Source organism: Sphaerodactylus townsendi, linkage group LG03, assembly GCF_021028975.2.
Source record: "Sphaerodactylus townsendi isolate TG3544 linkage group LG03, MPM_Stown_v2.3, whole genome shotgun sequence".
Classification (NCBI taxonomy): domain Eukaryota; kingdom Metazoa; phylum Chordata; class Lepidosauria; order Squamata; family Sphaerodactylidae; genus Sphaerodactylus; species Sphaerodactylus townsendi.
In genome coordinates this window covers 82053483-82081039 of record NC_059427.1, presented here as the reverse complement: position 1 = coordinate 82081039, position 27557 = coordinate 82053483, and the positions used below count along the sequence as shown (strand labels likewise).

At 42.6% G+C, this 27557-nt stretch overlaps 1 protein-coding gene across 4 annotated transcripts in view; it reads right to left on the bottom strand.

Moving 5' to 3' along the window:
* Positions 1-23930, bottom strand: part of FLT4 (fms related receptor tyrosine kinase 4) — a 119237-nt gene extending 95307 nt beyond the window's left edge. For all 4 annotated transcript variants that reach the window (XM_048491091.1, XM_048491093.1, XM_048491094.1 and 1 more), the window contains exon 1: positions 23683-23930. In XM_048491091.1, the coding sequence (XP_048347048.1) occupies positions 23683-23740 (58 nt within the window). In that variant the 5' untranslated portion in view covers positions 23741-23930. The remainder of the gene's footprint in view (positions 1-23682) is intronic.
* Between the last annotated feature and the right edge of the window lie 3627 nt (positions 23931-27557).

The window sequence follows — 27557 nt, the reverse complement described above, 5'->3', positions numbered from 1 at the left end:
TCAAAAAGGCTATTTTGTGTACTGAGGTGATGTGTGGTTTCCGGGCTGTATGACCGTGTTCTAGCAGCATTCTCTCCTGATGTTTCGCCTGCATCTGTGGCTGGCATCTTCAGAGGATCTGATAGTAGGAAAGGAAAGCAAGTGGAATATACATACCTGTGAGTAAAGGTCAATAGGTGAGGGCATCTGAATAGGAGTGGCCTGGCAAGGGAGTAACAATGAAGCGTAGCATGTGGGTAACAATGGAGATAGCAAGGTCAATAGGTGAGGCATCTGAATAGAAGTAGTCTGGCCTTTGTTCCCTTTGACTGTCTATAGTCATCCTGTGTTTGTGTGGAGCTGATTAGTCACTGTCTTGACTCTAGTGTTTTTCAAAACTGGCAGCCAAATTCAGTTCATTTTCATGGTTTCTTCCTTTCTGTTGAAATTGTCCATGTGCTTGTGGATTTCAATGGCTTCTCTGTGTAGTCTGACGTAGTGGTTGTCAGTGTGGTCCAGAATTTCTGTGTTTTCAAATTATATTCTGTGTTCAGGTTGGTTTATTATGTGTTCTGCTATTACTGATTTTTCTGGCTGAAATAGTCTGCAGTGCCTTTCGTGTTCTTTGATTCATGTCTGAGTGCTGTGTTTGGTGGTTCCTATCAAAGTTCATTTCTGCATGATTGTGTTTTAGGTTCACATAACTAGCATCAGTGTAGTGTAGTGGTTAAGAGCAGGTGCACTCTAATCTGGAGAACCAGGTTTGATTCCCCGCTCTGCCACTTGAGGTGTGGAGGCTTATCTGAGGAACCAGATTAGCTTGTGCACTCTAACACATGCCAGCTGGGTGACCTTGGGCTACTCACAGTTCTTCAGAGCCAAACAGCAAAGGTGGGTGGGGGTGGGGGGACCAGTAGGGGTCCTGTGAAGATGAGGAGCTCATTGTGTGAAAAAATATACAATGGGCTCTAGCAAATAGGAACGCAAGTGGGGACTCAAGAAGACATTACTCCCACCTTTTCTCTTTTGTTCTCCCCCTCCTTCTCTGCCTCTCATTCTCTATTCTGCTACCCTTTCTCTTAATCTACTCTATTTTTGCCCCACTATCCCAACTCTCTTTCTGTCCCGCTACCCCAGCTCTGATTTTAACTTGCTGCCCTGCTACCCTACCTGGGAGTCTTACTGTAGAAGACCATAAACTAAACATGAGTCAGCAGTGTGATGCGGAGGCCAAGAAAGCCAATGCGATTTTGGGTTGTATCAATAGGGGTATAGTGTCAAGATCGAGGGATGTAATTGTACCTCTCTATTCTGCACTGATTAGACCTTACCTGAAATATTGTGTACAGTTCTAGGCACTGCAATTTAAGAAGGATTTTGACAAGCTGGGTCCAGAGGAGGGCAACAAAAATGGTAAAAGGTCTGGAGTTCATGCCCTGCGAAGAGAGGCTTAGGGAACTGGGGATGTTTAGTCTGGAGAAGTGTAGGTTGAGGAGTGACATGATAGCCATGTTTAAATATTTGAAGGGATGTCATGTCGAAGAGGGAGCAAACTTCGGGGCTGGATCCTTCGGGGATCGGGCGGTATAAAAGCCGAAATAATAAATAAATAAATAAAAACTTGTTTTCTGCTGCCTCAGAGTCTAGGACACAGAATAATGGATTCAAGGTGAAAGAAAAGAGATTCCACCTAAACATGAGTAAGAACTTCCTGATCGTCGGGGCTATTTGACAGTGGAATTCACTGCCTTGGAGAGTGGTGGTCTCCTTTGGAGGTTTTTAAATAGAGGCTGGATGTCGGGAGTGCTTTGATTGTGTTTTCCCACATTCCAGGGAGTTGGACTTGATGGCCCTTGTGGTCTCTTCCAACTCTATGATTCTATGATTACAAAATATGATAACATTTGAGTCTAACAGCAAAGATCCTTAGTAAAACAACTTAATGCAGTGGGGCTGGGACTGAAGAATTGGAAGAAAAAACACAGTATTCCTAATAGAGGTCACCTCTCGAGCTGATCCATTACATCAAAACTCCAGGCTCTACTCCTCTACAAGAATATCCCCATGAATACTTCTATTTTGTACATTTTGCAAAATCATAGAGGTTTGGGAGCCTTCCAAAGAGCCTCAAGACGACTCTTCCATAATGTGGACTGCCACAGAGAATGTGCCTGAACAGACAGTTGCTGATTTTACCTGCTTGCAAGGTGGGACCTTCAGAAAGCGTTGCTCTGATGAGCAAAACTTTTATAGTGAAACATAGCTGAGGCAATACTTGGGTCCAGTGCCATTAAAGGCTGAATAGATTATTGTTAAACCTTGCACTGAAACAAGTACCTGATTGGTAACTAATGGAGTTATAAGAAGTGAAATATTTATAAACAAGAAAACTTTTACCAGTCCAGTTCTAGCAGAGCCCTCCGGGGATTGGGCGGTATATCAAATAAATAAATAAATAAATAAATAAATAAATAAATAAATAAATAAATAAATAAATAAATAAATAAATAAATAAACTTCTTCCCTTCTCCCACAGTATTCTGTTCATCAGTTTTGCATATTTTGTGATTATTTCAGAATTTCTGTTAAACGTTTCAGCCTAAGCTCCCAAAGTGACAAATGTAGGAATTAGATAAATACCCAAGTAACAAGAACTACAGCAAAACAATGGATAACCTCTCCAGACACTCATTCTGCTTTTCTCCATTCCTCCTTGCATTTCTGTTCTGTTTTCTATAAACATTTCTCTTTTGGTGTATGCTATTTTCTGCTTCTTGGTATATAGAAGCCATTTTTCCCTTTGTGGTGCTGTCCCACATGGGTGTGGTATATTGTGTGAATCCACCTGGTCTTATAACTGTAGCTTATGAAAGGAGCTTTGACCGTGAAAAGCCTATACCCTAAAAAACTTGCTGGTCATCTAAGGTGTTACAGGACCCAACTCTTGTTCTTTTACTGCAGATCAACACAGCTACCTCTGAACAGTTACAACAGTTACATCCTTATTATATCTTCACCTTTGCTGCGTTTTAGTTTTTGTCTCAGATGGAATTGCTTGACATAGGACTATTTCAGGTGGCATACCAATGGAACTATTTGGGATTGTTGTTTTCAAATTAGGGCCAATTTTTCTCGGTCAAAATCCCCATGGTACATCCAGGAGTGTACCTGCCACGATGCTTTCTGCCCCGCTTTTGATTCTTCATTGCTCCCCGGTTCTTCTTAGGATTTGAGGCAGGGCCGGTGTGTTATGCCCCAACTGTTGCTTCATGAGCCCGGTGCTTCTCCATTTGCACCGTGAGCTCTTCCACAATGTCTTCCACGCATGTGCAGACAACTTCTGTTTACCGCTCTTCTGATTGGCTGAATATCACCCCGTTCCCCCCACTCACTTTCTCTATTTTAGTTTTAAATGACTCTGAACACTAAACAGGTGCTGAGAACTGATGCCTGCGCCCCCTCATCTAAAATCCTTGCATATGCGAGGGAATCGCCGTCCTCCACCCCCCCTTTCTAAAATCCTTCAGAGAATCACTGCCCTCCTGTTTGCGGCGTCTGCACACGCTGCTTTTCTGTCTAACAACTAATCCTCCGTGGTTTTTCCACTGCAAGGGGGGGGGAGGGTGCTGATTCTCAGTGCCTGTCATTGGTGGGGTCAGCCAGAGTGGTGAGGTAGGAAAAATGGCCCCGGTTCTGCTGCTGAGGAGTTTTGCACAGCAGCGGAAGCCACTGGAGCAACAAAGGGGCATTTCGACCTCAACTTTGGCAGTTTTGGAAATTCGCAAAGCAAAGCTAATTCTGCGGGGCAGCGCCAGGGCAACAACGTGGCAGACGAGCTGCAGCATCAGGAGCCGTGAAGAACTCCTGGCTGCACAGGACTATTCTCTGTGCTAACAACAGGGCATTTTTACAGTGAAAAATCAGCCTAGGATTTGTTCTAAGCTTGTCAGCACAGTGGGGGCAGAGAAGAAAAAAAACACCAATTTTGACCAGAAGACTGAAATAATTTTTTTCCTCTAATAACAAGGGAAATAGCCTTTCCCTTCTCTCAATCCTCCCCTTCCTCCTTGTTTGCCTCCAAGCTGATCTCTGAGCTTTTCCAGATATTAGTGAATATATTGGCAGCCAACTGAATGTCTAGACAGCCTTTGGGATAGCTCCTTGTGTCTACAAAAGCAGACGTTTTTGGCCCTTTCCCCACTTACCTTAAGCCCCGCGCTACTTGAGGAGAGTAGCGCGGGGTCCCTGGGCACTCCCCACTGAGAGGGGCGGCGACAGCGCAGCTGCCCCGACGCTGCTGCTGTCGCGCCCTCAGCGCGAAGCATTCCTGGCGCTCTTTCAAAGGGCGCCTTTTGATGACTCCGCGCAAAGCGTGGGGACGCCCGGGCGCGCGCCAGGGATGCCGTGCGCTGGGAATTGCCCTCGGAAAAGGGTAAGTGGGGAAAGTCCCATTGTTGACTAATTATTTCAGCAGAAGTATCAGAACAAGGCCACAGATTCTGCCTTCCTGGACCTAAGTTCATGTGCTCTTCAACTAGTCTTCTGCAGATGCAGACCCTGTGAACACACACACAGCAGAGGGACATTTTTCAACACTCACTAGATGCTCTGAAGGGGTTACAAATGTGCAATGGAACAACATGCACCACATTTGTAACCGAGGGTAAAAATAGTAAAATCAGCTACCTAATTAACCAACACTTTCATGTATTGCTAGAACCAAATTGTGCTTCTTTTCTGAACTCTGCATTAGTTTCCTGTACATGGGCTCTGCACGGACTGGGATGCTGGTACCTTAGAAAGTGGAAGGCAGTAAAATATTTTAAAAATCAGTCCCATAAGGATACCAACACAGAAGTAATATACCAACACATCAAGCACCCGTTCAAGCCATTGTTGTTGCCCCCTCCCCCCCATTGCTCCTTGCCTCCTCCTCCTTTTGCTTCAACAGTCAACCCTCTAAAACAGCCATTTCCTCTAGGGGATCTCTATTGTCTGGAGATCTTCAGGCCCCATTTGAAGTCTGGCAACCCTAAGGGCTGATAGATAGGTCATCTCTTCAACAGAATGTCATCTCTTCAATGGAAAAGCTTGCTTCCACTAGGAATTTTCCTGAGGTGGTGCAAAACATTTAACACGTCTAAGAATGTGCACAGCATTATATTATCTATGTTTATTTTCATTCAGAGATATATAGATACACAAGACTGTTTTGTGTCTTTGTACTTGAGTAGGGAATTTAAATATACATTTAAGTAAATAAATTCACACCAAAACCAGATGAAAAGAATTAACACCACCACGTGCTGTTTTCATGGGACTGATGCCAATATTCTTTCTCTGTTTTCTGCAAGAGGGCATCAGACAGTAACCCATGTGTGCTCCACATGGGGTTAATTTCAAGTCTTCCATCACTGTCTCTTGTCTCATACAAGATTAATTGCACGGATTCAGGCAATGCCTTCTCCCTTCATAAAGTATAACTAATTACCACTTTTTCAAGTCAAAGTTTTTGTCATAATCTACAAGGTGTTGATTATAACAAGGACAGCTGTGCCCACCCATCCAAAGTTAATCACATTGAGAGTCCAAATAAACTAGACATTAGTCTATGTCCTCCCAGTATTCTCTCAGGAGGTGTTAAAGTGTTCAGCTCCCCAGTCTATGCTGAGAAAATGGTTAACACTGAACACTGTCTGCTTCTTTCCCAAGCAGGATAATCTACAGTTAATGCCAGCTTTAAATGAAAGGGCTGTGATTTTTGCACTGAACTGATAAAACAAGAAACAAAAGCTCAAACTAAGTCAATTAGCTCATTCACTAATTTATTCAATTATCTTAATAAGGCAAAAATCTAGTAACAGTCAATTAAGAGTGGAGCAACAGACAACCCCAAGAAATAACCTGTAATCTAGAGAAGCACATTTATCACATTATAACAAGTTTTATTTATTTATTTATTTGATTTTTATCCCACTCTTCCCCTATTAAGTCAGATTCAGGGCGGTTTACGACAGTTTAAAATCACATATATAAACAATTAAAACTCTCCTTACATCAAAATATAAAACATACTGGTGCCTTAACAAACACAAAAATGGGGAGGCCAGTCGGAGAACAAAGGAAGAGACAGCTCAATCACTAATATAATGGGAAAGGACTAGGAATTCAACAATAAATGAACAAACAAGGTAAAAAGAAAGGAAGGGAAGCCAGTTGAAAGAAAACTGTTGCTCTTCTTAACCATAAGCTTTGCAAAACATCTATGTTTTACAGGCCTCGTGGAACTGCATCAGTTCCTATAGAGCCCAGCGTAAGCTCCAGGAACCCAACCCCTGCTATACAGTGCCGTGAGTGGCACAGGGAACAGGGACTGACATGAGAACAAGACACAGCTGCACATAAAACTGGACTTTCCCCATAGACTTTGGGTCTCCATCTTGTGTGTCAAAACGTGGGGGACGAAGATAGGTATCTGTACTTTCCCCACAGCTCAAGGTGTCAATTAACTGGAACAATAGGGTCAGTAAATCTCCATTTGTTCACCTTAAGGTGATTTAATCACTGCTTCAACCCAACATTATTTATTATATCATAGAAATTACTCAGAATTCAGTGAAAAACTTGCACGCATCCCACCCCTAATCTGCACCTATCACAGTTATTAATCAGTAATCAGGCGAATAGCCCAGGCATTCTTGTGTCCTGATGGTTCATGATGTCTCTCCTACCTTATTGTTGGAACTCTGGAAAAGCAATAAATTCTTCATCTTTGGTCTTCCTGCCAGCTTACCTCATACTGCCTCGGGACCCATTTCTGAGTATAAATATTAGTCCTGTAGCCATTCATAGTGTGTGGTGTATACGTGTTTTGGAATTGTGTAACCCTCCCCCACTCCGTTTGTGTGGGCTCCTTTTCCCTTTCACCTGTTGTTTTCATTGGACCTCTCCTCTACTAGATTGGTAAATATTACCAATATCTGAAACCCTATCCAATGTTTTTCCTTTCTCTCTTAGTTATTTCTTGTATGCTTTGTTCGTGTATGTTCAGTGCTTGAAAATATATTCATTGTTTTCTGCTATTTCATTAACAAAACTCAATTGCTAATTTTACCACGGTCTTCTAATTTGAGAGTTTTCACCCAGGATTATCCCTGTAAACATAGGCTATTGATCTCAAGTTACCCTCTCTTGCTATGCTAAGCTCTGTCTCCAAAAGCTAATTCCTACTTTGGGTAACACCAGGTGTCATTTGATAGAGTTCCATGAGGCCAGAGTCAGTGCCAGAAAGGCCCTGGCTCTGGTCAAAGACAGCTAGATGGTCTTTGGGCCAGGGATCACCTGTAGGTTATTTCCGGCAGTGTAAAGAACTCTTTGTGGGGAATATCAGGAGAGCTGGTCCTGCAGATACAAAAGTCCCAGACTGCTTAGGACTTTAAAGGTCAAAACCCAAACCTTGAAACTGATTTGGTTCTCCGCCTGGAACCAAGGCAGTTGGTGGAACGCTGGCTAAGTATGTGCTGTCCACGGGGTCCTCATGAGGAGACCATAGGGCCCCGCTCCATCATGTTATGGACTGGCTGGAGTTTCCAGAGCGATCTCAAGAGTATAGAAAATGTTACAGTAGTCTAACCTAGAGGTGAATGTTGCATGGCTCACAGTGGCAAGATCAGGGCAAGGGAGGTAGGGGACCAGCTGCCAGATGTGGCAAAGATGGAAAATGCCATCTTGGTTACATTGGTGACCTGTGCCTTCATTGGTAATGAGGCAGCCACACGGACCCAAGCAGAGCATTCTAAAACAAGGACGATCCAGCACAATGCGGATGAAGTTACAATTCCCCTTAGTCCTTTTGTTGAAAAGGGTATGACTGCATCAAGAGTGGGAAGCTGACACCTTAATCCCATGCCTCCCTAAGCTCAGCCACAGGACCTCCAACTTTGATGGATTCAATTTCAGCTGACTCTGTCTCAACCATTTCACCACAGCCTCCAAACAAATGGCTGGGGTGATATATGGCTGACCCCCATCAACAGCTATAGCTCGGTGCCATCAGCATACTGATGACAACCCAGCCCCAAACTCCAAACTAGCTGGGTGAGAGGCACATGTAAATGTTAAATAACACTGGGGAGAGGATTACCCCCTGAGAGACCCCTAAGGGTATCATGTTGACATCCTCTCCCCTTGAACTACCCTCTGTCCCTGACCTTGTAGAAATGAGACCAGCCATTGCAAGGTTGTCCCAAACACACCTACATCAACAAGTGGGCCAGTAGTTCATGACTGACTGTGTTGGATGCTGCCACCAGAATGGGTAATAACAGCAGTGCTGACCTGCCTTAATCCAGTAGTCTATGGAGGTTGTCTGTGAGGGCGACTAATGCTTTCTCTGTCCCGTGACCAGACCGGAAGCTGGAATGGGTCCAAAGCTGAAGTGACCTCTAGAAAAGCCTGGAGCTGGTCCACTGCTGCTTTCTCAACTACCTCACCCATGAACAGAAAATTTGACACTGGTAGTTGGATGGATTAATGGGATTCAAAGATGGTTTCTTAAACAGCATATTGGTTATATAGCTATTAGAACAACATTATGACATTCAGTCTCAGTTCCTTCTTTTTTTTGTATTTTTTAACACTCTACAAGAAACTGTCATGGAACTATTTGATCAAAATAGGTGGCGCCAAGAAGTTAGGATACTCTGTTTTATGGTATTGTAATATTTTGAAATATCCCGAAAGACTATTGGAGGTCTGGCAGCTCTAAGCTATTCTCTGAGACATTATTATAGTTGGAGAAAGGCTCTTATGAGCTTGCATGTTTAGGTTCCTTAAAGCTACAACAAAAAAACCTACTGGGACTATATAGGGAGATAAACAGATTGAGAAAACCTTGCAAATGCCAAGCATCTGAGAGGGAAAAGCTGAGGCTTTTTGTTCATATCTTTATAAATGTCAAAAGTGGCTGTTCAATTATTGTGTCAATATTTAAATGCAACAGCGCCTCCTCAAGAAAGTCATTTATTTTTACAACATTTAGGAAAGGGTGGGGGCTGTGAAGCATAAATCTCGTTTTATGGAGTACCTGCTTTTAAATTAAGGCAGATTAAAATGTGTTAATAATCAGTCTGAAGCCAAGCACTGATACACACTTTCCCAACACTGTTAAATGCTTCATCATAAGAAGAAGCGATAACTTCCTGTTCCAGGTTTATAACTTCCAGTTCCAGGTGCTACAGAAGCGTGACTAGCCCTTCCCCTTACTTGATTCGGAAATGCTTATCCTGGGCAACACCACAAACAGAAAAATGTTACACTATGTTACACATGGGGAAAATGTTATACACGGGGAAAATATCCTGGGATACTCACCTTAGATATCCTGGTTTGTGTGAGGACTCCCCACGACTCCCAGCCCCAAATCGGCTCTGTTCTGGCCCTACCCCGCACTATCCTCCTGATCCTGGGATTTTCAAAAGTCGCCAGAAAGGTAAATCTTTTTGAGAATCTCGGGCCAAGGCCGGTTTCGTGGGGAGACCAATCAGGTTTAAATTTCCTTGTCCTGCTTGCCCGACAGTTCATTCAAGCTGCCACTCCAAACACAACAGCCAATCAGAGCACAGTGGACTGGGCATGCTCAGAACGGCGGACTCTGGGCAAGCTGGGACGTGCCTTTTTGTTTGTTTGTGTGCTCTGCGTGGCTATGAAGACACAATCGTGCAAAGAAAAAAGAGCGCTTGCACAGCGTGGCTACGTAGTTGCACAGCCATTGACGTTTTTAAAAAAGGTTGCTTCCTCAAGCAGAGGGGAAGGGACGCTCTTTCACTTTCCCGCCCCCAAACAAACAGCCAAATGGGAATGAGCAGCCGCAGAGCAGATTGTGGGCTTGTGGAAAGGGAAGTGGAGGTTTTGATCCCGGTATCAACTTGACCCCTCCACAGATGCAGGCTGCGGTGGGGAGGGAGAGACCGGGATAAAAAGGTGTGGGATTTTATGGAACGGAGCCAAACCAGGCATATTTTCAACGTGGGGAAACAGCCTATGTGCATTAGTGAAACAAAACTTGTTCAGATCCTTGCTGGCAACAGAGTTTGGGAAGTTACTGAAATTCCAGCGTCAGTGGGAGATGTCTTATGATTGCATTGTGAAAAAGCCAGTGTGGTGTAGTAGCTTCAGTGTCAGACTAGGATCAAGGAGTCACATCAAATCCCTCACACTGCTGTGAAGCTTGCTGGATGACCTTGATCTAAACACACTCCAGGGCATTGTTCTGCTTACACTTTTGCACAAGCTTATTTTCATTGTCAGTGTGGCTTTTCCCATAGTGCAATAAATTGTGTTAGTGGGAGCAGAAATTCTGATGGAAAGAAAATACCTGTGCTAATGCAAGTGATTTTACTGGTGCACAGGTGTTGGTATGCAAATGAGACTTTGGTTACGTGCCATAATACAACCCTAAACAGAATTATATCCTAAATCAATTGAAGTCAGTGGGCTTAGAAGAGTATAACTTTGCTTAGGATGGCATTGTAAATATTTCAAAAATGCTATACAGGATCTAAGCCATTAAAATAATTAGAAAACATACAAGAAAAAGGACTTTAAAACAATTAAATTTCTACATGCATATAACTATACTACTTAAATTCTTATCATCCAATATCTCAAGGGGTCCCCATACTGAATAAAAAGAGATTATTACCACTATGATCAAATACATGAAGTTCTGTCAGATTTTCATTCAGTAGCAACTTTTTTATTATTATTTACCTATTATTCATCTGATTATTTGGCTAGTAACAGGATTTTAAATGTAATGACACTTTGGCTTTGATATCCTATTTTTAAAAAATTAATACAATAATACAATAATTAATACAATAATGTCCATCTAATAGACATTCATTTTAAAAAAACAATAATACAAAATATGTGCAAAGATAGTCTCTTCTGGTTTTGATATAACTCACTCTGCATTTCTGTTTCTGCTGGGATTTCAGTTAGTCTCAAAAAGAAGTGTAGGCTTCTGAAATTTTGAGACAATCTGGACAGAATAATACAGCCTTAACGTGATGCAAGGCAGATTTCCACGATATTCCTTTTTGAAAACCTGCTCTGCGTGCATCTGGGGACGATTACATGACTCTTCTAATGACCCTGCTCTTGCCTTTATTTTAATATGCAGCTTCTTTGGGCATGTTGCCATGTTTTGCGAACAACATTTAGCATTAAACAGAGAAATGAAGGGTTGCGGGTGATTCCTTTGCTTCCTAATGCCATGTGTTTAAGACCTTCAAGAAAAATCCTAAGCCCTAAAAGGAGCAATGAGTGAAAACCAGCCCGGCTGTATAGCACCCTCTAGGACTCAGTTCTGGGAACAGCATCCCTTCCTTTGGTTTGTGTCCTCTTGACTGTTTATCTGTCTGCGTTTGTCCCTGGCCCTTTCCAGGAAATACTATCTCATCACTTCCCTGCTTTGCTCCAGCCTGGTTTCCTGAGTTTTGTTGCAAGGTTTACCCTTCATTTTCCTCCACACCTCCCCCACACCATTACTATTAGGCCATGTTTGCATTTCTCTCCCTGTCAGCTTTCCTTTCCCCTGCTTCATCCTCTCAAAGAGTACATGTCCTGAGCCAAAGTTAGCCTGTCAGGTAACCGCATGTCCGGCCTAGAGCCAGCAGGTCAGCCGGGGCCACCCCACAGACCTCCTCTCGGATCTCAGCTGTCAGCAGCCCTTCCATACCTTTGGAGAGCTTGATATTTGCAGCTCTTTGCACAGCTGAACACATTTCTTTTAGTATCTGCCAATAATTGACAACGCCTTTGTTGTATTGGCAAAGGGGACGGCTATCTCTTTGTCTAGGGCTGGTTGTCATCTTTTTTCCAGTCAGAGCGCTGAGAGTATTCACAGACAGAAACTCAACAAATAAAGCATTATTATGGCTTTTCCTTGCTAGGAGAATTTCATCTGTTGAATTTCTTCAAATCATAGAAGAGTTAATGGTACTTCAGCATTTATAGGAAAATAACCCTGTAACTTTTCTTCAGATCTTGATTACGATACTTCAAGATTGTGTATTGCCAATTCCAGTTTATCTTTGACACCAATAATGTTTTCCAATCATGTCAGCTAATAAATCTATGATGATTTTTTAAAATTCCCTGACATTTATTTATTTATTTAGTATATTTTTATCCTACCCTTCCTCCAAGGAGTTCAGGGCAGCATACATGGTTCTCTTTCTCTTCCGTTTTAACCCTGACAACCAGCCTGTGATGTGGGTTATGCTGAGATGACAAGACGCCTTGAGACAGAAGTGGCAGGCAGCCCAATCCGGAGCCACTGTGGAGCTGCCCTGCCGCCTCCAGAGGGCTTTTCAGTGGTGCAGGGAGGCAAAAAACCAAACAAAAAGCTTTCCCACCACCAAAAAGCCCTCCGTTGGGATCTATGGACTTACATAACCAAATAAGGACATGGCCTGGGCTGCCTCCATCCCAGAGGCAATGCTGGGGTAGAAGCCGATTAACGTTGCTCTGCCCTCAGCCATGCCTTTGGAATGTCCCTGTCACACTGCTGGGACCGGTGGTGGCACTGGGGTGCTGACACAACACTCTGGGAGTCCTGTGAGGCCTTGGCAGCTGCCTGCCAGAGAATTTGCCCCTCCACCAGAGTAAGTGCCCCAGTGACGGAATTTCTGCCAGCGTAGAGACCCTGCCACCTCCACAACTACCTTTGCCCCTACCTCTGGGTTGGGCAGTTAGACTGCTTAATTCTTTAAGGATTTGAGTATTCGTAGCTTTCAATATTTGGTATGGTCAGAAGGACTACACTATAATCTTTTTGAAATAGTATAGTAATGACAGATAGAGGATTAATCTACATAGATAACTATGTCATTTGGAACTACGATGATCTTAAATGACAATCTTATGGCAGCAAGAGATAGCCATCATAATGGCTGTAGCAATCCCAAATGAGCAGTCTGAAAATAATGTAGTTGTTGAGTCAAGTTCTAAAGCTTGGTTGTAAAGCTAATTATAAGTCTTTTCTTAAAACTTATACAACTAAATGGGGCAGAAGCAAGAATTTCCGTCCACCTTGAACTAGATACCAGTGGATCTCAAGCTCTGACTCATGCCAGAAAAAAGTCTTTAAGAGGCCACTGTGCTTCTGCTTTACACAGATTTACACAGCTACCCCTCTGGAATTATCTTTGACCAAACTTACTGTCATGTTAACCTTTCTTTGTATAGTTGTGTAGAATTGCCCAGGGCCATATTTATTATTATTTCTTTTATCTGCCATTGTAAGAAAACATGTTTTGTTTGGTGTTAGTAAGAGGTCAGTTCAGTGCATAATCTTGTCCATTTACATTGAAAGCAGCTAAGACAGAAACTCTTATCTAGCATATGAAAATATTACATCACTTTTCCAGCCCTGACATTAAAAGAACACATTTTAATGCTAGTTAATTTCAATGTATTGCTACTGGCACATTTTTGAAAATCCACCCAAGACTTGCTATTGCTGTGGAGGACAAAAAGCCAGGAATGAAAGGTCTTTAGACAGCATTAGATTATGTTTGTCTAAATAGCTGGGGTGGGGAGGGGCTGTAAATAATGAGAAATGCCAAATCCTGGGAGTACAGGCTTGTGTGACTACTACACAGAGCAAGATGAGTACTTATCAAAACTATAGTTCAACAATTACACATTTATACCTATATTTTCACATTGTGTTTGTGTGCTAGAATCTTAAATCACTATTTCTGATGTAACTATCACTTGCAAATGTTAAGTACATTTTTTATAATTTAGGTGGCAGATCATATTTTGTTATTACTGGAACCACTTTAAGTCACACTGTCTGCCAATTAATATGTATTCCTAAATGATAAAATAAAAATGATTTAAAAGGGCCATTTATTGAAACAGTGGTCAAATGACATACTGTTTTTCTATATGCCCCGCTCTATGCATAGTGTTCTAAGGTTTACTCCCAGGAGAAACTGGCAGGTGTTGTGCCTTTGTACAATTATCCAAAAGATGGGAGTTAGATGTTGAAGGGGTGGGGATGCAATTTCAGTGCTTGCTTCTGGTGCCATTTTCTGTAGCTGTGTCCCAGATCTTAACCCTAGCTAAGGTTCCATATAAACTCAATATTTGTTTAAAAATGTATAAATGTTTAAAAATGATGTGTAAAATGATGTATAAAAATGAAATTGTATAAACTATCAACAATAGAAATAGCGAACTATACAAAGCACGCACTGATTTCTTTGGATTGTAGTCTACTGCCAACTGGGACATTTTTCCCAGTCACCAAAGCAGTAGAGTAAGTCCACTGTACCTAAGCTCCACCCCCAAAATCTCCAGGTATTTCCCAACCCAGAGGTGGCAACCACTATCTGTACATGAACTTATAGTGGGAATTCAAGATAAATTAATCTACTGTTTTTCCCCCCAATCATTATCTTCCTTTTTTCGAGAAGCCCATTTGTTGCGATTTTATGGTTGCTTTTGTGTGGAAAGAGGTGTAGTCTCTGAGGTGTTTGGATGGTCTTTGAGTTACTAGTTCATTGTGTTTTTAGAATAATGTATGTTCTAGTGTGTTGGAAAACAATTCAGCTTCCAAAGGGTTTCATGCAGTCATAATCTTTATAACACTTTTAGTAATAGTGTTAGTATACCATTATACCATTCTGAATTTCTGCCATCTTTACTATTAGATGATACAAGGACTTGCAGGGGACATCTCATTGTCCCCTTTTAGTATTTCGTACTCACCTTCCCTTAAAGTCAATTTCCATTTCCTGTTTCATTATCTTCTTCCTACTCACCAGCTAACCTACCTTTATCTTCCCTCCTGTTTTTAACTTTCCTTCTTTCCTTTCCCAAGCAGCCTCTACCTGGAAAAATTATGCCCAGTCGCATACTGCTGGCTGCTGGGTTGGTCTTAGTTGTATGGTAGTGCACTGGCAAGGACTTGCAGGGGGAACTTCATCTCCTAATATACTACCTTCCCCACAATATTGCTTCTTTCCTTCCTCCTGGCAACCCCCATATCCTCACCTTTCCCTATTTTCTCTTCTTTTTCCTTCCCACCTACCTTTCATCCATTATATTTATTATTACATTTATACCGTGTCTGTTGCCACAATGGCAAAATTATCACTGCGGGCATCTGTATATTGAAGTTATTCTGATGGAGGGCGCAGTAGGAAGTTGCACGTAAATATGTTAAAGCCATACCATAATAGGGGTAACCTAGTGATGACAGCGACAGGTGAAGAACCTCAAACTTTTGCTTTGACAGGCTGGGATAAAGAGAAAGTACCTTGCCTGAAGCAGTGATATTCCCCAAACTGACCACTGAACAAAAGTGGCAGCTAAAAGCTGTTCTCCAGGAATATCAGGCCATCTTTTCAAAATTTCCTGGGAAAACTGATATGGCCCAACATCAAATAGACACTGGAGAGGCTACACTGTCTGGCCGGACAGTAATTTCTACCTACAAATATTCCTTTGCCTCCAATTATGAGGAAAACATGATCCTAGGAATCCTTCATTTTCTTTGTGATATGCAGTTCTTCCGTCCTGCATTTAAAAATCTAATACTCAACAACTTGATGAATGGCATAAATTAATCTTATTGCATACATCTGCATAACTGTATGTCTGTCTTTGTGATCCCCCCCCCACCCCGGAATAACCTTGTCATCTTCAGTGGAATGAAAATGTGATTGTTATATGATACTCTGGATTTGGTTTCATGTTTCCCATTTCTGTTTTCAAACTGTCTCTCCCTAGAGTTTTTGTTTTCCATATAGCAATTGCCATGGGGAAGATGAAACCATTGATATACAATGTACTTTAAACCACAGATCACAGTTGGATACACATTGCTTTTTGTTGAGATCACTTTGAAGAACACATAATGCTAAGTATGTGTATGACGTTACTAACAGCTGTTTTGCTGGACCTTGAACTGGATAAGTTGTTTGCTCCAAGAAGAAATGGTGGATGATGAAGCACTGGATGCGACTTTTGGTATTACAGTGATTAATGTAAGATTTTTACATGGAAATATTTCACTTTAAACCTATGTTTCGATGTACGGACCATGTTGGAATATCTTGTATAGTAAATAAACATAATGTTTTGTTTGATGCCGCTCGCACATAAAGGTGCTCCTCCCACCTCCAGCTGACCAGCCCTGCGTCACCACACACTGTTCCATTGTTATCACTGGCCTTGCTGACACATTGTCACCATCAGCAAATGGAATATTCTGTCCAGGCTTGGACTTCAGCCAGTAGGCTTTGCTCTAGGATCCCCTTCTCCTCATGAACTCCTTCCTGCATCAGCTGGTTCTGCCGCCCACATCAAAGGACATCATCATTTCAAGCCTTCATTATGTTATGATTAGAATGCAGCGTAAACTGTCTACAAGTTAGTGAGCCGGCAAGCACAGGGAAATACAGACACGCTTACTGCCTCAAAACGTTGGTAAATGTGCCAAAGCAAAGGGGGATGGGGACAGGCCAAGCATGCTGCCCTTCTTTATCCCAGCTAAAATGAAAACTACCCTATTGCCTGCCATCATAAAGGGGTTTCTGAGCTGTTATCAGGTCATGACAGTTTCCGCAATTGCATTCCTCCTGCCCATCAGGAAAGCTAAATAAGGAACATAGTTCAGGCGGTTGCAGGAAGAGGGGAAATGCAGGACATCCGGCCCAGCTGCCAAATTTTCCTTTCCCATGAACCACTACTGACCTTCACCAGCAAAAGCTTGGACATCAAGCCTGGCACCATAGCTAACCATCTTCACTAAACTCTTTGGAACATAATTTGTGATGATATAAGAGCTACCTTAACTCATGTAAGCAGTAAGGCACAACGTATTACCCCAGCTTTAGAAAGAGGAACACTCAACAAAGTTTGATTTGAACAATTTATCACGTATCTTCCACTTAATAAATGAGTGTCTCAGCAATTCACATATTTAAACTTTTGGTACCAAGCTGTTGGCTGTGTAAATTAAGAGCATTCAAGGTAACCTAAACATGTTCCCAAAACATGAGCTGATTAGGGCCAAGCCACTCGTCATGCTGGGTATCTGTGCTTGTATACCCAGATTGTAACTTATTTATTTATTTATTTATTTATTTATTTATTTATTGCATTTTTATACCGCCCTCCCCTGGAGGGCTCAGGGCGTTGTACAACATTAACAACAGACAATAAAAAGATAAAAATAAATTAAGACTTAAAATGCAGCATTCACTTAGACAGACATTGGGAAGAATGGGAGGGCTTAATGGTTCTTCTACTGCATTTTCCCAGTTAGAAATGCCCCTGACTTCTTCAAGTCTTAGGAGGGAGAAAAAACATCAGGCACAATGGATTTCTGGGGCTTAAAAGAGGATGAGGGGCATTTCCAATTGCCGAAATGGTATAGGACAAGAAACAGTTAACCTTCCTTCTCCAGTTTTGTGACTCCAATCGGTATTACCTTCCTCCACTGCAGCTGCTTTTGCAGATCAATTATATGCTTAGTGATCCCCAGCATTATGTTTTATTTGACCTTACAGAGGAGTTTACATTACATTATTAGCATTACACTATCTATACCAGTGATCCCCAGAGTGCTCTGTGGAAGCCATGGTGCCACAGAGTGTATTTCCTGGCACCCATCTGCTTCTCCCATATCTTCCCAAAACAAAGATTCTCATATTTCACTGGAAGGAGTTTGGCTTGGAACTGCTAATATTTTGTGACTGCCCCTCCCCCCACATGGCAGCCATTTTTTTTGGCACTGCCCACTGGCTGTCTTCAACATTCCAAATGTCCCCACAGGTTCAACAAGGGCTTATTTCCCCACAGTGATGATTCTTCATGTAGCTCATTGCCACTAAGAATGCAGAGGCATTTATCTGGCAATGGAGTACCCGTGCAATCATTTTTCCCACACATTCCTTGTCTCACCTCCCCCACCCCCACCCCCAGCCATAGCCATCATCCCCTTTTTGAAGGCTTTCTGAAAAACAGCAAACAAAATATTGCTATAATATTATAAAATTAAAATGATTTCTCTACTGGGTCTTCTGAATGCCCACCTTTCATTTTAATAAAGTTAATATCTAGCCCCTTTGGTGCAAAGATAAAAGGGGAAAAGCATACCTGCACAACAAAAAGTGCCAGAGGCTTACATTTTTGAAAAAGAAAAGAAAAGTTGGGAATTCACAGGGTCTAGTAGAGGGATCATTACAACGTAATTAAACATTAATTGCTATTTTTTTAAAGCCTGAAAAAGGTCTCTAGTAGTGGCTGGGGTGGGGTCTGAGGAAGGAAAATTGGGCTGATATGGGTGGAACCTGCAAAAACATGTACTTTCCCATTTACGCAGCATCCAAAAATGCTTTGATGGAAATCTTTTGAAAAAGATTGTACATTATCAGGTTTGGGAAAGACAAAATGTTTGCTGTAAAGTTGGGGAAAATATGGAAAGTGGACAATTAATGACAATGTTGTGAGGATACTAAAAAAAAAAGAAGCTGAACTCCAGTTTGCATGTTTAAATTTTTATGTGGAAGCAACCAAGGTTGGGGACCCATGATTGACATATTCCCAGGACACTGAACAGATTTTTTCTTATTATGAAGCCATTTTAGAAGCACTTTTGCTTACTGCTATGAAGACCCTACTTGTCTTTAAAAATAAACTTTCAGCTCTCTTTACAGTGAATATCATGTTGAGTTATTGTTTCTCTCTAATCAGTTAAAAACATAATTGCTTTAAGCTCTTAAAGAAATAACACATTATTATTATACAGAAGAACTAACTGGGGAAATATAGCACTATTAAAATCCTTTGGATTTGTTTTGCTAATGTCAGTGCAATTACTTCAGTTTGAGGGATCTGAAGATAACTGTTAGAAAATGTGAGGGCCATGTTCACAAACAATCTCACTTAATACAGCATGCCTTCTTGGATGTGGTGTGCAACTTTGCATTTGTTCCTTGTCCTTGCAGAGGCTAGTAATTCATAACATTGTAACTGTACAAAATTGTTCTCTTTCTGCATTTAATGGGGACATTTACAAATGTAAGCATAACAGTTGGCTCACTGCTTGCCAACTTGCTTTGCTTTTTCTATCATCACTTGGTCTAACTCAGTGGTTCTCAATCTTCCTAATGCCGCAACCCTTTAATACAGTTCCTCATGTTTTGGTGACCCCCAACCCTAACATTTATCCATTTTACGATGGAGAACACTGATGTAGAGAGTCTTGGGCTGTGTCATTCGACCCCCAAAGGGTCATTCGACCCCCAAAGGGGTCGCGACTCACAGGTTGAGAACCACTGGTCTAACTCATTGATAAGCTTTACAATTCAAGTAGCTGGATCTAGATTGAGGTGCTTTATGTGAGAAGGTACACAGGGAACTTAATTTTTTCCCTAAGTACACAGTTACGTATTCACGAAAGGATATCTGAAAATCTGGTGTTATTATGCAAAAAGCTGAACTATGCTTACACACAAAAGTCACTGACCACCATCTTCCCGATTTAACATATTAATCCAATTTTGGTGTGCGCCCCTAATGATGAGATATGTCAGAGAGGCAATATCACTTCATACTTTGAATCATTACAATTTTGCCCACAGATAAAATGCAACCCATGGGACTACTCTAACCTTTCCAATTAACAGCATGAAATAAACAAAGGGTCTGGGACAGCGAGAGACAATGAAGAGCCAGGGATTAATTTAACCAGTCACTGGATAACAGAGCAGCTGCTGTAGTATTTCTGTGTCCGCAAAGGAAATGTTATGACAACCCTACAATCCGTTGGAATGCCTAGCATCAAGCCACAAGAGACAAAGAGCAAGGAGTGTCTTTTTAATGTATTACATGAAGCGTCTTCATTGCAGCAGGTGTTAAAGTGCAGGGAACCTATCTAGGCATCGCAGGGCCATAATACATTCCACATGCCTTCCGTAGCGGTGTCAGCATGCTCCTCCATGTCTGCAACAAGGATTTGTCTGCCTTCCCCAGATACATTCTTAGAGGTTGTGAATCTTCCTTGGCCCTGAGCCAAAAGGATGCTTTTAGCACTCTCACTGTCCATGGAGAATTACAGTGCCATGCTAAGCAATTACACTGTTCTAATTCCACCCGACTTAGAAGGGTGTAACCATTTAGGATGGCACTGTTAACTAGGCAAATGGAATCCAGCATGGACCATATGCCTCTCTCAAACAGTCTAGGCCAAAGAAACTGAATGCCTCTAAATAAGCAGCAAGAAGGCCTTTAAAGGAAAGACAGCTACAGATCTCATTGGTTTTCCATTCTACATATCAATAACTGACAATGGATTATATGCATCAAGGAGTTGGCGTAGAATAGGTTCTTCAGGCAAAACCCAAATATAGTAAAACAAGCCATATAGAAGTATGTCACCTACCTTTAAATAGGGGTAATCCTAGACCACATTTAAGATTTCTTTTTAAAAATTCATCACGATCAGTTTAAGGTACAACAGTAGAATACAGATACTCTGTTTTAGTTCCAGGTACACACATGTAAACAGTTTTTGCAACCACCGTTTCCAGAGCTTAGATGCTCAAATACATGATTGCAATAGAACTGATCATCACTTTCCTTTCCTTGAAACTCAACTGATTCAGAATAATACATAGATCTACTAATCAGACAAGTGCAGAACCATGACATGTGCTTCTTTTGATTGTGGTTTCTCCAAGAAAGTCATTCTACATTTTACACATCTTGTCTCAAAAATGCTTGCGAGAGATATTAATAAGGGCCAGAGGTGTCAAAAATGGTTGTGTACAGGAGGCCAGATAAACTGGCCCCTACACACAGTTATTCCATGAAAGCCATTCCCACTGCTAAGTAAATGGATTCAGGAATAAAGAAACCGTCACTCGTATCTTTGTTTGGACATCCTTATATCTAGGAACTGGAGAAGAACTGGAAGAAGAACTGGAAGTTATGCCCATATTGATGCCTAGAGCACAATTTTACAAGCTGACACACAAAGTTACCAACAGGGTAGCATGTGGTTCTGCATTTGTTCATTCATTGGTCAACATATTTGTACTGTCTTTACATCTAGACTGGTGGCTAAGAGTAATAAATGTAAAGATACCAGTATTTAAAGCCCATTTCTTACCATATGCACATAAACATGAGGAGTCCAACAGGTTATTTAATCAAGGTGGGGCAGAACAAAAAATATTGTATTGCTAGATGCACATAGTATAGTTGTTGTATATGTAGAACCACACAGCTCAGGATACATGCCCAGAATGGATCCTACTATAATTAAATACTGTTCCACCCAACTCACATTCAGTCTTCTTGCGATGCTTTCCTCTCTATTCCTTTCCAGCTGTTAGCTCAGAACACAGCAAAGTGTTATTGGAAACTCTTTAAATTCTTTTAATGTTCCTTATGGAGGAAGCATCACATGCTGAATGGTACAGTTCTCTCCATGTCAGTCAAAAAAGGGGCTTAAGCACAGCATACTGGTCCCTAGAAGTAACTTACTGACTTACGGCCTTTGCAAGACCATAGCAAGATTCATTAGTCCGGCATTAAAAAGTTGACACTACACTTCATCCCAAAGTAGTAAGCTTTACGCATAGCACTATGCATTCCAAGCATTATTGCCCAGTGTTGGTGCACTGGACTTGCAGCACCCATTCTTCCCTACTATTGCTTACTTCAGACCTGGCCTTTAGATCATGTTTAAGTACAGTAAACAACACACCACAACAATGATGATTCATGGAGTTTGGATGATAGAAAATAGCCCACTAAGGCAAAAATAGATCTTACCACATGCAAAGCTTCCTGCACTAAGATTTTTCCCTGTGGTCTGTCTTGTTCTCCCATCTGATTTTAAGCAAGTCATGCTTCTCCCCAGAAACATTTTCTCCATCGCTGTCAATGCGGTTTACAGATTTATTGTATGATTTGTTTCCCTCACAGAACATCTTTCCAACCTCAAGTCTCTCTGGCATCTTCCGGACATTTTTGTTTATTTAATCAGACAGAGCTGGGTCAACAATGTATTTTCCTATATGCAACCACTTAAATCTCAGTATTCATCTTAAATTGGAAACAGTTCCAGCATGCAGGTGAGACAGCTGTTACTTTGGCCTTACACATACACAATACTTGTACTGAACTATGGTTTGGATTCCCAGCTTATGGGGAGTATATAAACTCTGATTCACCTGAGTGCCTGCATTTGTACATCATAGAGGGTTGGGAAACCTTCATTGTGCTCCATCCAGGAAGGGTGAGGGAGGCATGCACACGGCAACCAGTCCTGCTCCTGCACAGTCTTGCCTTAATGGGAGTCTGTTGTGACGTCTCATTACAACCCAAGAGGCACCAATGTTTGTCCAGAGCTCATATCTTCAAAGAGTTGCATAACTAGTGACTGGCTAATAAATTACGATTCATAAATTAATGACTTCCCTTATTTCTTTTACATCACCATGCCCACTATGTTCCTCTACTGTTTATTTTCAGACAGGAAAGGAAGCGTTGACTGGTTTCCTTCAGCCATAGCACCATACCTGTGAATATCATATGACTGGGCTTGTCTTTCATGAGACACACACAATGGCCATTACATATGACCGGCAGGCAGCAGCACATTTTGTTTTTTTAAAATGCACACTCTGACTCAATACAGGACAAAGGCAGGATAGATCAGTACATAATTGCTCCAGATGGTAGTATGAATTTCCTGAGGAACTAGTGGAGGTTTGTCCCTTCCAGAAAATACCCGTTGCTCTAGTAGTCCATTAGCTTAGAAAGCTGTACAAAATTCCCTTCACTGCCATAACTTGGTGAAACACAACTGGAGGATGAGATTAGTCACCTAAGAGGGCCCTCTGCTGGTGGAATGGAGCTCATTTGGCCAAAGTTAGTGGGGAAAAGCGGCTGGATTGACAAAATTCCATGATGGGACTCTTGTGGCACTTTAGAGACTAGCACAATTTCTCCCCCAGTTCAGGTTTTCCTGAACTGAAATTCACTCGTCCAGCTGCAGTGAGTTTGCATCTAAAGTAGTGGACCCTAGTCCGCGAAAGTTTATGGTGGAGTAAAACTGTGCATTCGTATTAGTCTTTAACAGGTGCTTCAAGACTCCGTCTGCTTTTTGAGGCTACGGACCCAACACCGCTCCCCCGCTGGGATTATGGATTTGCGTTGAAAAGAGGGGAAACTGGCTAAAGCAAGGGAGAGGTTTGGCAGACACAGTGAAGGAGTGAACGGGGAAAGCGGCAAGGCACAGGGGGAAAAGAGGTCGGGTTTTGACGCGGGGTGGTGGACAGCGGCAGACCGAAGGGAAGGGAAGGAACGGCAAGAACGTGAGCAGCAGATGCCGAGTAAAGCAAGCGCGGGGAAAGAGTGGCCGCCGTGCCCTGGGTACAATTGCGAGGTCAGGGCACCAGGGCGAGAGAAGCCAGTGTGCCACTGGGTGACTCCAGCCCAACTGGTAAGAGCGAGGGCGGGAAAACCACAGTGCCCCCCCCCCCTCTCGTATTCCACCTCTTCCAAGCCCCGTCGTCCGATCCCCTCCTGACACCCCGGCCGGTCCCCAGCGTGCGCGGCGCAAGGGGGCGCTTCGTGGACGGCGCGGCGGCGCCTCTTCCTCACCTGCCTCGGAGACGATCCCGATCCAGAGCCAGAGGGACAACGTGCAAACCCTCTTCATTTCCAGCGCCAGGGCGAGGAAGGGGCGTCGGGAAGGGGAGGCAGCCCTGGCGAGGCAGCGTCTGGCCAGTGGGCTGCTGAGGCTGCGGCTAGTCGTGGCGGGCGCTCCCGGTGGGCGCGCAGCTTCCCCCCACCCTTGGCGTTGCCTCCGTCCCCTCGGGCAGAGCGGACGAGTTCTCGAGGGGCGGGGGGTGGCGGCGGCGGCGGCTCAGCCCCGTTTCCCTTTCCTTTTCCTCCTCCTGCTTGCCCTGCCTCTGCTGCTGCCGGCACTGGCCAGCGAATCCCACTTGGGCAGCTCTCTCCAAGTTTGCCTGGGCGCAGGAGCTCGGCTTGTTGGAAGGAACCGAGCCGGCGGCGGAGCGGGGGGGGGGGGGCGACCCCAGGAGTGCTGGAGGATGAAATGAGAGGGCAAGAAGGAAAGTGCGCGAGGAGGGGGGCGCCTGCACTGAACGTGAGGCGAGACCTTCAGGGGACCCTTGGAGGTGCTCAGAGAAAAAAACTTTGTGCAGAGCTTCAGAATAGGATGAAGAGAAGAAGAGTTCAGTCAAGATTTGATGGGATGGGCATGGACAGAAGTGTGAAGAAGACAAACGAGAGGGCAGAGGTGAAAATGTTCCACAGAGACTGTCCTTTTAAAGACAGTCTGTTTGTTTAGGTCAGGATTGCACTGAGCCATCTTTTTTAAAAGCAGGCTTCCTGTGCCTTTACATCACAGGTGTCAAACGCGCCCCACCCCGATGTTATGGACTACAGTTCCCATCATCCCCTGCCAGCCTGCTGATGATGGGAACTGTAGTCCATAACATCTGGAGGGCCGCGAGTTTGACACCTATGCTTTACATGAAAAGCAGAAATTCAACAGGTGAGGATTTTCTGATATGGAAAAGCTTTGTGTGCTGAATTTCTGCTCGCTATGTTGCTGTACAGAAAGACAAAAATAGCAACTGAAGGGTTCTCCATCTGCCCTGGTTATATGTATCAGGTTCTGTCCTGTAATTCAATGCAAAACTGTCAAGGACCACCAGTGCTGTGCACAAAACCGTCTGGTGCAACATGGCACCAGGTCTTCGGGGAGCTACACTACTTGTGTGCACTCTGTGATTCCATGGTCTGTTGTGTGGATTGGTAAGATGCCCCTTGTAGGGACTGAATGCGCTTAATAAGGCCCTCTAAGATCTCAAAATAGTTTATACAGGTGGAGATATAAGTAGCAATGGAGATGAAAAACACAGAGATATAAAAGATCAAGACAGCCACACCAGTAGTGAGAAGGTCTTGGTTGAGTTCTCTACTCAGCACTGAAGTTCATGTGGTGACCTTCCTTGGCCAAGTCATAATCTCTCAGCCTCATCTACCTCATAGGATAGCTGTGAGGATAAAACTGGGGTAGGGGTGGGAATATGCACACACAATCATAAACTGCGTAAAGGAACAGCAGGGATATTGTTTATTAATTTAATTACTCAATTTATTGCCACATTAAACATAAGCATGATGTACTGATACACAAGTATGCATGCATATATTCATGCAGCTGAGGAGAAACCCTGGGATCATTTTATTTATTTATTATTTCAATTTGATATACCGCCCCATCTCTTAAGGGCTCTGGGCAGTATACAATTTAATATCAACCATATCAATAATCAACAACCCGAATAAAATCATAAATAACATCTTAATTAAAACATTTTAACTTCCAGTAACTCCATAGCTTCACATATCCAGATATTCATATCAATAACAGTAACAGTAGCCCAGCTCAACTCAGCGGCAGTCGATCTCAAATATAATTCAAAGGGTGGAGTGGAATATAAGGGATCATGTTGACAGACACAGAAAATAATAGTTACCATGCAGTATAGCTGCCATGCACACACTGCCAGTTTAAGACATTCATGAGTCGAAACATGGTCACACATCCATAACTACAAATAAACACATGCATATCCAAAACAATACATGGTATGCACACCATCACAACTATGCATAAAAGACTTGTTCTTATGTTCTTAAGACCGCAAACAAGCATGCATGTTTGTGTATACACAAATATCAGTATGCACATATGACCTCTCACATGTTATATATGATATTTTAAACACATGCGAGTAATTGAAAGATAATCTGCAAAATCATCTGCAAAAATCAGTATATCAGGAACTAATCTACTATCTTCTACAGCAGTTCGTTGTTTTGTTTCCCGTCCTTCCCTCCCCCACTTTTAGCAAAGGCCACATAAATAAGCGCGTAACTAATTTTTCAATCCATAGCTATGGTAAAGGCAGCAGGGATGTGCAAAGGATCTAGACCACTCACTGAGATCTGAAGAGAGCCTGCTTTGACTACTTATGAGCAGTTCTGCCCCCAGCCCATAGCCCCATAGCATTTTGCAGCAGCTACATTGGCTACAGAATATGGCCCTCTCATTGTAGAGATGGCAGGAATTGCCGCAGGATGCCAGGGGTTGAGAAACAAAAGAAAGTTGATCCTTGATCTTTTGTGGACTTACAGGTGTTGACAGCCTGTAAAGTGCTGGCTGTCAGTGCTTAACACTTATGGGATGTTACTCTATTGTGGATGGCTTGCTGAGAAGATAATGATTTCAAGCAATTCCCTGATCAGATAACAGAATGTTGGCTTGTAGGAGTTCAAAGGACTGCTTCATGCTTTATATGACAGGCATCCCCCCCCCCCCCTTAACCTCACACCTTACAACCAGGTTTGAAGCAGAGACACACATCTGTAAATACATAGGAACACATCTGTCCCTAGTCATTCCCTTTCCTGCACCAGCTTTCCTCCCTCTAATTTGTGAAAACAACTTGAGGGACACTGACATATGTCTGACTGTAGCAGCATCTAATCAGTGAGACTGATGAAAATGACCACCATTTCTCTTAAATTTCACAACTCCAAACCTTGTCCATGATTTTGTTAAAAGCCTCAATTTCTATTTTAAATTAAGAGTTCACACAAACATTTTGCTTTGATCCAGCTCAGCAGAGGGCACAGCTCAGGAGCAGACACATATTTTATGTATGTTGAGAAACAGCCAGGTTCAGTCACTGGGGAAAAGACCTCAGATATCATGTGCTGGGAAAGACCTTGCTCTCCTGGGTACTCTGAAGAGTTCCTGCCAAGACAAGGTCTGACTCCCTATAAGGCAGATTCATATGTCAGCCTTAGTAGTCTTTAATTAGATCTCAAGTTACAGGTTTTTTGCCAGTTTGTTTTGTAAAGTTACTTGAATAAAATTTGAAATATGTATATCTGATCATGACCTGAACTGGATAGCCCAGGCTAGCCTAATCTTGTCACCCTTAAGCTAAGCAGAATCAGCACTGGTTAGTACATGGCTGGGAGACTACCAAGGAAGTCCAGGTTTGTTATGCAGAGGGAGGCAATGACAAATCACCTGTGCCTTGAAAACCCCTCATAGTTGTCATAAGTCAGGTAACTCAATAATCACACCTAGAAATGCAATAATTCCACCTTCCCTATTGCCTCATCTGGTGCCCACCATTTTTTACTATCTTCCACTCTGTTTTTCACAAAAATTCAAATTGATGGGATTCTGACGTTCCCCCAGTCAGAGTAAGAATTTTGCTAAGATGCCAAAATGTCACCAAGAGAATTTGGCCCCCCAAAAAGCAAAGGCTCAAAGGAAAACAAGATAAAAATAACATCTAAGCAAGAGAAAAAAATAGGTTCCCCAATTAAGTTCCCCAATGAATGCTTGTCCAGTGTTGAAATCATTAGACGGAGACCCCTTCTTCACCTGGACCCTTGCTCCTTGATACTGTGCAATTTCTTCA